Genomic DNA, 11170 nt, shown 5'->3' with positions numbered 1-11170 from the left:
ATTTGCTGTTGCCCTTTTTTTTGTGTCTTTAACCCTAATATTTGAGTAAATAATCATTTTGCTTACTGATAAAAACATTTGTCTGGGGTCAGTTATTTCTAGTAAGGTTAGTGGTTCAGTTGGGTTATTCAGGTTCACCCAGAGGTTGCGCTAGACTTTTTCGTTGTCCGTCATTTTGACTGACAGGGTCATAAAAATCCCGTCATAATCTATTTTTACCCGTCACTTTAATTTTTTTTTTTTAAATGATAATAATGACATATTCAATAGCATTTAATTTCCATTCATTTTTAATTAACATTTATTTCAAACAAGCTGAACAGAGAATCCGCACGATATAACTAATAACATGAACAGTTCACCTGCTGGGGCCTAAACGCAGTCTCACACCTTCCTCCTGGTCCGCATGGACTTGAATCGTGTGCCCGCTTGCGCGTAATCAAATGTCTCAAGTGGAATTGCTGCAGAGGCTATTGTCATGAGGTTTTGGACTTTTGCCTCGGACAGACGACTTCTCGTGGCTGTTTTGATGTTGTTCTGGAGGCTGAATCCGCGCTCGGCTGCCACAATGGAGACTGGAATTACAAGCGCCACTTCAGCCAAAGTTTTGAAATCAGGGAACATTTCTCCAAGTGAGGTGATCAGAAGTCGGCAAGACTCTCTGAACGAGGGGTTTCCTGATCCTGCAAGCACCCGCTTCAGCGGTAGGAAATCCCGCAGCATGCGCTCCTTCTGCACCAGTGGATCAGCACCGGTCTGTGACCCGTAGTGGTCACAGACGCGCTCCAAAGCCTCCTGTCCATAACTGGCGAGATGCATTGAGTACGGTGTCCAGGTCAGAGATGATGCTCAGATGCTCCGATGGGAATCTTTTCTTGATTGATTTGGTTATCTCCGCAATGTACTCTGTGCGTAAAGTTGAAAATGTCTGCACCTTTACACGTGTGAGTGTGACGCCACAGAACTTGCCATCTTGTGAGGCTTCGTTGAATTTTTTCTCCGCCTCACCTGGCCCATTCATCAAGTCTTCCAGACTGGCCAGAGTCATGCTCACGACAGGTGAGATGGATGAGATATTAACATCTTCTTTTTGGAAGATGAGGTTCATGCGATTCACCACGGCCAAAACGTCAGTAAGCAAGTGAGTCAAAGCAGTGAATGTGTATGTTTGAAGGCGCTTTCTGATGCCCTTAGCTACCAGACAGTTTTTCGCATCCTCCTCCTCTCCCAACTCCGACACCAGAGCGGCCCAGTTGGCACGTATGCCCTTAACTGCCCTCTCCAGCGACAGCCAGCGTGTAGCCGATGGTTGTTTTAGGCTCAGCAGGTCGTGTTCCCCCATTTCTTTTTTAAGTTCATTTAGTCTGTATGTTCGTATGGGGGAATTCTTGTAGTATGTGTATATGCTATTAAGAGTGGTGACATATGCACGTACTTGACGCACAGCCGTGGAGGCATCACGTGCAGCAAGCGCTGTCCTGTGCGCACCACAGTGAATGTTTACGAGGAAGGGACAGTCATTCTGGCGCAACTGCTGTGCAACTCCGGCCTTTCGACCCACCATCACATTGGCTCCATCACTTCCAAGTCCAACAACCCGAGCCATAGCGATCCCACGGTGCGACAGGACATCTTTTATTTTTTCTGTGATGCATTCAGCAGTGCCAGAGGGAATTGCTTAATTGCCGATAAACGCAGTTTCAGGCTCCCCTTTCCGTTGAAGTGTCACGTATGTGATTAGCATTTTCTCCACTGCGATATTAGTGGTTTCATCTACTATTATTCCAACATATCTGCTGTTGGCGATGCGGTCATCAATATCACTGCTTATGGTTGTCGCTAAGGCTTCCTCCATCTGACTGACTGTCTCATGGTGGGTGTATGTGTGTGCACTGTTAAGGTTTGGACAGCCGGCAGACTGCAAGAGGTTAATCAGGTCGGGATACAGGTGGCTCGGGGTGTTTGTTTTAGCCATATGTAGCACAACCTTAAGTTGTGTTTTTAATGCCTCGTTGCAAACAACCTGTGCTTTCTCCACATGCCTAATCATAGCCACACTCTGGTTAAGCACCCTTGAAGCATCAATGTGGCTGTGGCTGCTATTGTGGTCAGTTAATGCTGATTTCTGCATGTTCGTGCATCCTCGGACAAATCCGTGACTCCTGCTCCTGAGAACTCCTGCTCCCACTGAACTCTGTACTCTCGCCTAACCTCCTTGCTGCTGCTTGCTCGCTCCGCCGAGGGCCGAGTTTGTCCTTCATCTTCTATGGCATCAGTCCCTCTTTTTTCACCTCTTTTATCATTATTTGGCTTTTTGAAGAAACTTACGACGCTCAACTGCCGTGACATTTTTCCAAGTGAAGCCAACGAGGTCATGCATCAAGAGAGACAAGAGCCAATTGATATGCTCACTCGCCGCCAAGTGGTGAGGAGTATGAATTGCAATCTGTCAAAATGACGGACGGCCTTCAGATTTTTCCGTCATCGTTAAAAAAAAACGGTCAATGACGGAAAATATCCGGTTAACGCGACCCCTGGGTTCACCCATAATACACCTTGAATCACCGAACCCAAAACGCCCCTTCATTCATAGAGTGCGGGGGTGCTACAGAGTGATACTCACTCTTTACATAATCATAACTGTAACCAGATTTATAAATTATTTAAAAAACGTCAATTATTTTCTTGATTAATTGTTAAATGTAAACTGTTAAAAAAAAATAAAAAATCCAACTTCAAAGATATTAAAAGAAATTCAGTCAGTAGATCATTTCAATCATAATCTCATTATTTTAGAGTTTTAGCAGAAGACAAAGTAACTCACAGGAAACATCAGCTGTTAAACTTGTGGTAACAGATGCATCAGGCCTGCCATCTTGTTTCCTGTAGACAGCAGTGCAGGAGATTTTCCGTCCATGATGGAGGTGAGAAGCAGTGAAGGTCAGAACAGAGGTCTGGACTTTAGTTTTGTCCTGATTCTCCTGCAGTGTCTCCTGACTGTCACCCAGTCTGGGGCTCCATGTCAGAGTTGGAGGATGAGACAGACAGGGAGCTGGAGCAGAGCACGTCAGACTCACTGAGGTTCCCTCCTCCACCTCCAGTGTGGACGGAGTCAGAGTGGGTGAGGGAGGATCAGCTGGTAGGAAGGAACAGTTGGACCAGTCAATAAATAATCATTGATTATTAATTTGTAGTAAATCTACAGCTGAATGAAACTAAATGATGGGAACTTTAAAAGACAAAACATAACAATAGATATCAAAATTTACCTTTGGCCACAATCTTGATTACGTCATTATTCAAGTTGTATCTTAAGGGATTCTCACATTCTACTCTGAAGAAATATGTGTCATCAGAAACCATGTTATTCAGGGTTGTGGTGCAGTCTCTGTCTGTCAGTACTCCCATCAATTCTCCATTTGTGCTAGTTTTACTATCAAATATAACCTCATAATTACTAATCTTTTTCCACATTGCTTTACATGTCTGATCTAAATAGTTGTTATATTTCCTCTCTATATCAAAGTAGCAGGGGATGGTCACACAGGATCCTCTCAGAACCTCGATGGTCGGTGGCATATTGACTCTCCACTGTCCACACTGGACACCTGAAACACAAATACACAGTTTAGAAAGAAGAAAAGGAAACAGTAGTTCTCAGCAGCAGTCTAGTGGTAATGACTGATACTCACTCTCTTCAAAGTCATTACTGTTACCAGATTTAGAATTATTATTTAATAATCTGTCAGTTATTTTAATTGTTAAATGTAAATTGTAAAAAAAAAAAAAAAAAAAAAATCCAACTTCAAAGATATTAGAAGAAATTCAGTCAGTAGATCATTTCAGTTATAATCTTATTATTTTAGAGTTTTAGTAGAAGACAAAGTAACTCACAGGAAACATCAGCTGTTAAACTTGTGGTAACAGATGCATCAGGGCTGCCATCTTGTTTCCTGTAGACAGCAGTGCAGGAGATTTTCCGTCCATGATGGAGGCGAGAAGCAGTGAAGGTCAGAACAGAGGTCTGGACTTTAGTTTTGTCCTGATTCTCCTGCAGTGTCTCCTGACTGTCTCCCAGTCTGGGGCTCCATGTCAGAGTTGGAGGATGAGACAGACAGGGAGCTGGAGCAGAGCACGTCAGACTCACTGAGGTTCCCTCCTCCACCTCCAGTGTGGACGGAGTCAGAGTGGGTGAGGGAGGATCAGCTGGTAGGAAGGAACAGTTGGACCAGTCAATAAATAATCATTGATTATTCATTTGTAGTAAATCTACAGCTGAATGAAACTAAATGATGGGAACTTTAAAAGACAAAACATAACAATAGATATCAAAATTTACCTTTGGCCATAATCTTGATTACGTCATTATTGAAGTCTCTTTTCAAGTTATTCTCACATTCCAGTCTGAAGTGATATGTGTCATCAGAAACCATGTTATTCAGAGTTGTGGTGCAGTCTCTGTCTGTCAGTACTCCCATCAATTCTCCATTTGTTCTAGTTTTACTATCAAACATAACTTCATCATTACTTCTCTTCCACATTGCTTTACATGTCTGATCTAAATAGTTGTTATATGAGCTCTCTATATCAAAGGAGCAGGGGATGGTCACACAGGATCCTCTCAGAAACTCTATAGTCTGCAGCATATTGACTCTCCACTGTCCACACTGGACACCTGAAACACAAACACACAGTTTAGAAAGAAGAAAAGGAAACAGTAGTTCTCAGCAGCAGTCTAGTGGTAATGACTGATACTCACTCTCTACAAAGTCATTACTGTTACCATGGTTTCAGTTATTTTAGATCTTCACTTAATAAATCATTGATTTATTTTGTAGTTTACAGCAAATCTCACTTTGAAGGATGTTTTCTCAGACATTGAGACAATGAGCATGAATGCTTGAACTTAGCAAAAGAGTATTGTGGTCATTTGAAATAATCTTCCAAAGCAGGTGTTAATGGACTTGAACTCACCCTGCAGCAAACAGCCAATGAGAAGGAAAGTCAGAGCTCCAGCCATCTTTGTTTGTCAGGAGAAAGTCTAGTTTAAAGGAGTCTGGAGTTTACACATGAAACACGTTTGGTTCATTTCTTCTATTAAGCTGTTAAGACATTTAAGGAATTCTTCTCTATATATTTGGTTATTGTTATGTAAACATATTAACAAAACAAACAGTTTATTTCTTTAAGACAAAAAGTGAGAAAGAATTGAATTTTGTTTTTAAAACAGAACTGAATTTCTTTCAGGTATCAGATCAAATACATCACATGTGTTTCACTCATTGGTGGAAACAGTGGTTTATTATTATGATTTTTAGTCAACACAATTTGAATGAATTCAATTGAGCTCTCCACAATGCTATTAACTGAAAGAGACTCCCCACTATTATTTAGCAATGTCCAGAAGATGAAAAGACAGTAGAGAATAAAAACAGAAGTTCTATGCTGGAAGCAGTCATGACAAACATTTGATATAATTCCTTGTTCCACATTCCACGTGTTTCATGTTCCTAATAGACTCAGCAGCAACAGTCTCCAAAACACAGAGTACTGTTAACAGTGTCACATTTAGAAAAGAAAAGATCTCACCTCTTCAATGGAACTGTTTGACCTTTTTCTTTGACTTCAAGCTTGTAAATATGACGACTAATCCCACTAAATCAAATGATCATTGAACATTACATTAACCTTATATTAATCTTTGATATCCAGTTATTCTACATTAAAGATAGAATAACTTCCATTTTCATGAGGTCTGTAGAAAAGCCAGCTTCCTCAGAAGGGAGGTTACACTTTGAAGAAGTGTTTAACAACTGACTAAAAATGAGGAACTGACAGAGAAACCAATGAGAGAGAGAGAATGAGATATTATGGACCTGTTATCAGAAATGTATTTCACCAGGACCACCCTTTTTTCTCACCTTGAAGCTGCTGTAGACATTCAGTTCTCTCAGAAATGATGTTGAAGGAAGAATCTTTGACTTTGTTGCAGACGTTAAATAGACTGATAGTAGCTCTGGGATGTTTCCATTATTTTAGAATCCAGACTGATAATCTGATAACTGGACACTTGGAGATATACCATCAAATAAAGGTTTTGTTGAACTGATCAGTGCAGCTGTCACTAGTTTTAGTCTTTGATCATTTGTAGTTTTAATAGAATTTCTAGTTATTTACTTTGTCCTACTTTGAAAAGTCATTTAGGTATATATGAATTTGGCGGCATGAATTTGCAAAGCGCAAAATGCGGACATTACACAGAACATTACTGGTATTTGGGAAGGTTCATCAAGTATATGGAATGTCCTATGTTCAACATGGTTTCCCAGCTGTTATTAATGCTATTGACAGGTGTCAATCTGTTTGATTAGCCAATTAGTGATGTGAGTTAGTAACTTCTTGCCTTTTACCTCAATGACGTTAAAGTAGTGCCTATACTTCCACCTTTTAACGCCGTTATTTCCATCACTGGTAATAATGTATTTCCTTTTAACGAGTAGGGAACTATGGGGCCCCAGTGGTTTTGTTAATGTATGGGAGGCTGAGCTCTCATGGCAGCATAGCTAGTTGCCACCGTTGCCTTCAGGCTTGCTCTGGGGGTTTCAGGCCGGGTTTTTGTAAAGCGTCTTGAGACGATTTGTATTGTTATTGACGCTATATAAATAAAATTGAATTGAATTGAATATGAAGATAACCAGGCCTCTGAACCCTAAAGAGTCATACATTCTAACTGCTGCTAATCACACATCCCAAATTTAATACTTTAGTAGACCGTCATCTGTTCACCTTTCATGCAAAGAGTGATTACTCAGAGCAGTTTTGAGGCAGTCCCCCCCCCCCCCCCCCCCCCCCCGAAATGTTTTGTAAAATGATAGCCAATTAAATGTAAACATTTTCATAATGTACTTGTTTTTCTCTGCACTCGAACAAAGGTCAACATTTGGAGTTGTTGCTATTTTTAGGTTATTATACTATTATGTTACTGGCCTGGCCCACTTGAGATCATATTGGGCTGTATGTGGCCCCTGAACTAAAATGAGTTTGACAAAGCAGATCCCAGAAGGTTGGAGCTGGTCCAGAGCAGTGTGGAAAGTTCCCTTTCCTGTGACTAATTCACTGTGATGAAGATCCTCTGACCTGTGTCATTCTGAAGTGCTCTCTATGTCAGTATAACAAACCATGTTATTCAGGGTTGTGGTGCAGTCTCTGTCTGTCAGTACTCCCATCAATTCTCCATTTGTTCTAGTTTTACTATCAAACACAACTTCATCATTACTTTTCTTTTTCCACATTGCTTTACATGTCTGATCTAAATAGTTGTTATATGAGCTCTCTATATCAAAGGAGCAGGGGATGGTCAAACAGGATCCTCTCAGAGCCTCTTTAGTCCATGACATATTGACTCTCCACTGTCCACACTGGACACCTGAAACACAAAAACATATTTAAAGACTTTACTAAAGAGCGCTTGATAGTATCAGTGCTGTTTTAACTGTTTACTCTCTTCAAAAGATGTGATTAGTGTTACCATGATTTCAGAGTTTTTAGACAATCACAAATCAATAAAACATTGATTCCTGCTAGGTATTAAAAGACCAGAGACTTTGGAAGTTACTTACAGTATATCTTTCACTTTTAAAGTTGTTATCACAGACAGTGAGTTGCTAAAGAATGAATTCTTTAAATTAGAAGCAGTGCACTCTGATAATCTTTAAATAATCTCTTTACAAACTAGGTGTTGATGGACGTCAACAGAATGTTGTTAATGGGAGCCTTTGGGTCCTAGGGGAGGGGTCTCTGTGGATCATCCCACAGATACTTGATCAGTTTGGGAACTAGTGAATTTGGAGGCCAGGTCAACACCTTGTTCTGTTCTTCCTGTTTTTTGAGTTGTTCGTAAAGAGCTTCTGTGTGTGTGCCTGTGTCAGGCTGCATCCTGCTGGGGATGGCTGCTGCCATCAAGGAGTGTCATTGCTATGGGGTGGGGATGCCTGGTCTGGTCTAGGTGGGTGGTACATGTCTCAGTAACATCCACATGAATGCCAGGTCCAAACATTTCCCAGCAGAACCTTGAATTGTTACAAGATGGTCAATGTTATTTGCTTCTACTGTCAGTGGTTTTAATGTTGTGGCCGATAAAAATAAGAATAAGAATAAGAAAACCTTTATTAGTTCCGCAATGGGGAAATTACAGTTTACAACAGCTTACAGAAAAGGCAGAGTAAAAAAATAACAAGAGCAAAAAGAGTAGCTTATAAAAGATAAATAATGGAATAGAATAGGATAAAAATATTGCACGGATTGAATTGTAAAATATTAAATAAGTTTTTACACCTTGTGGTGTAGTAATATTACACATATTAAGAGTGTTGGTTGTGGAGTTTCACAGCAGCAGGAAGGAAAGACCTTCTGTATCTTTCCTGAACACATCGATGGTGAAGCAGTCTGTCACTGAAGCTGCTCCTCAGTTCTGTCAGGTCTCCATCCAGGGGGTGGGACTCATTGTCCAGCATGGATGACACTTTTGCCAGGACTCTCCTGTCACCCACCTCCCTCACTGAGTCCAAAGGGCAGCCCAGGACAGTGCTGGACTTCCTGAAGATCTTATCCAGCTTCTTCCTCTCCCTCTCTGTGATGCCACTGTTCCAGCAGACCACTCCATACAGGATGGCTGATGCCACTACAGAGTCATAGAAGGTTTTCAGGAGTGCCCCTTTTACTCCAAAAGACCTCAGTCTCTCTCTTCTCTCCAGAAGGTAGAGCCTGCTCTGTCCCTTCCTATGGAGTGCATCCGTGTGGTGAGTCCAGTCCAGTTTGGTGTTGAGGTGAACACCCAGGTACTTATAAGAGTCCACTTGCTCAATGTCCATTCCCTGGATGTTCAGTGGTGAGGGGAGGGCAGAACGGCGTCTACGAAAATCCACCACCATCTTCTTGGTTTTCCCCGCGTTGATGAGAAGATGGCTTCGCTGACACCAGTCCACAAAGTTCCCCATCAGTCCTCTGTACTCTGCGTCATCATCAACTCTGATGAGGCCTACAATCACAGAGTCATCAGAGAACTTCAGCAGTACACAGCTGTCGGTGTTGTGTCTGTTGTGTAGAGGGTGAAAAGAAAGTGGGCCAGTACAGTCCCCTGAGGGGCACCCGTGCTGCTGGTGAGCAGGTCAGACACACAGTTCCTGTTTCTAACAAACTGTGGTCGGTCTGTGAGGTAGTCCAGGATCCATGTAGACAGCTGGTGGTCCACACCAATCCTCTCCAGTTTGTCTCTCAGAATCACCGGCTGGATGGTGTTGAACGCACTGGAGAAATCAAAAAATGGTGATTCTCACAGTGCTGCCGGACTCTTCCAGGCGATAGAGAGCTCGGTGTAGCAGGAAGATAACAGCGTCCTCCACTCCAACGTTAGGACGGTAGGCAAACTGTAATGGGTCCATGGATGGGCCCACCTCAGAGCGGAGATGTCCCAGTATCAGTCTCTCCAGTGTCTTCATCAGGTGGGATGTTAGAGCCACCAGTCTGTAGCTGCTGAGGTCTTTAGGGTGCGATGTTTTAGGCACCGGTACCACACACAAGGTCTTCCAAATCTGTGGTACCACTCTCAGCTCAAGGCTCAGGTTGAAGACATGCTCCATCCGATCAGTGTATTTATAAAACTGCTTTAATTTAACAGCATTCTGAGGCTGAATAGAAAGTTGAGAATAAAAACAGGAAGTATTGTGCTGGAAGCAATAGTGACAATCATTTAATGTAATTAATTTAATTGTTGTATTTTAAATGTGTTTCATGTTTCTAATAGACTCGGCTACAACAGCCTCCAAAATACAGTGGACTGATGGACTGAAGTGTCACATTTAGAAAAAGGAAAATATCTCACATCTTCCAGTGGATCTCTTTAACCTTTAGCCTTCAGTTTCATAAATATGATCATTAATCCCACTAAATCAAATGATCATTTAACATTATATTAACCTTGTATTAATCTTTGATATCCAGTTATTCTACATTAAAGATAGAATGACTTCCATTTTCATGAGGTCTGTAGAAAAGCTAGCTTCCTCAGAAAGGAGGTTACACTTTGAAGTGTTTAACAACTGACTAAAAATGAGGAACTCACAGAGAAACCAATGAGAGAGAGAGAGAATGAGATGTTATGGACTTGTTATCAGAAATGTATTTCACCAGGACCACCCTTTTTTCTCACCTTGAAGTTGCTGTAGACATTCAGTTCTCTCAGAAATTATGTTGAAGGGAGAATCTTTGACTTTGTTGCAGACGTTAAATAGACTGATAGTAGCTCTGGGATGTTTCCATTATTTTAGAATCCAGACTGATAGTCTGATAACTGGACACTTGGAGATATGCCATCAAATAAAGGTTTTGTTGAACTGATCAGTGCAGCTGTCACTAGTTTTAGTCTTTGATCATTTGTAGTTTTAATAGAATTTCTAGTTATTTACTTTGTCCTACTTTGAAAAGTGGTTTAGGTATTAAATTAGTCACTTTCTCTAATAATTCATTATCATATTAGCCTACATTCAGAACAATGTATTTCATTTAATATTGATTCTCTGTTTTTTATATTAAATATCTTTACATGTTGAAGTCTTAACCCTAATAATAACCCAATAATTACAAAGGATGTCCATCATAACAGACCATTTTCTGACTTTTGTAGATTAACTGTAGATTGATCAAAGATGATGGCAAATGTTTACAACCCTAAATGTGTTTATAATTGTTGGGCCTGTGTACTAAGGCACTAAATATTGGGGTTTGGCTATCATGAATAATTAATAATTATCAAAAAATAATTATTTATTATTAATTAATTGGATCTAAATTACTAGATCACCTCGGGACACCATCCTTCTGAGAAGGGAAAAGATTCATCAAATTCATCAAATCAGTCTTATAATATTTACTAAATTGTCAATTTGGATTCTGATTAATAATTAACTTAATAACTATAAACAAAATTACCACATTCACAACTAGTAAAGGTGAAGGAGTTTTTGACAGTGTAGAGGTTGGCAAAATTCACTCTTGTTTAACATTAAACAGACAACAGGTATGTTTAAAAGATATTTATTACACGAATAAAAGTAAACATACAATCTAACTACAGTGTACTTCATACAATGGTGTGTGTGTGTGTGTCGGGGGG

General features: G+C 40.6%; 1 protein-coding gene across 1 annotated transcript; it reads right to left on the bottom strand.

The window, feature by feature from the left end:
- Positions 1–2792: 2792 nt before the first annotated feature.
- On the bottom strand, positions 2793–5135 carry LOC311497123 (uncharacterized protein; the record flags this gene model as incomplete). Its single annotated transcript, XM_084557273.1, has 5 exons — positions 4975–5135; positions 4340–4675; positions 3895–4206; positions 3270–3608; positions 2793–3136 (listed from the first exon to the last, which is right to left on the bottom strand). The coding sequence occupies exons 1-5, from the start codon at positions 5018–5020 to the stop codon at positions 2793–2795; spliced, it is 1377 nt and encodes a 458-aa protein (XP_084413399.1). The 5' UTR covers positions 5021–5135.
- Between the last annotated feature and the right edge of the window lie 6035 nt (positions 5136–11170).

This window comes from Chelon labrosus, assembly GCF_963514085.1.
Source record: "Chelon labrosus genome assembly, chromosome: 12".
Lineage (NCBI taxonomy): Eukaryota > Metazoa > Chordata > Actinopteri > Mugiliformes > Mugilidae > Chelon > Chelon labrosus.
The sequence above is the reverse complement of the archived record's forward strand: the minus strand, read 5'-3'. Positions and strand labels throughout refer to the sequence as shown.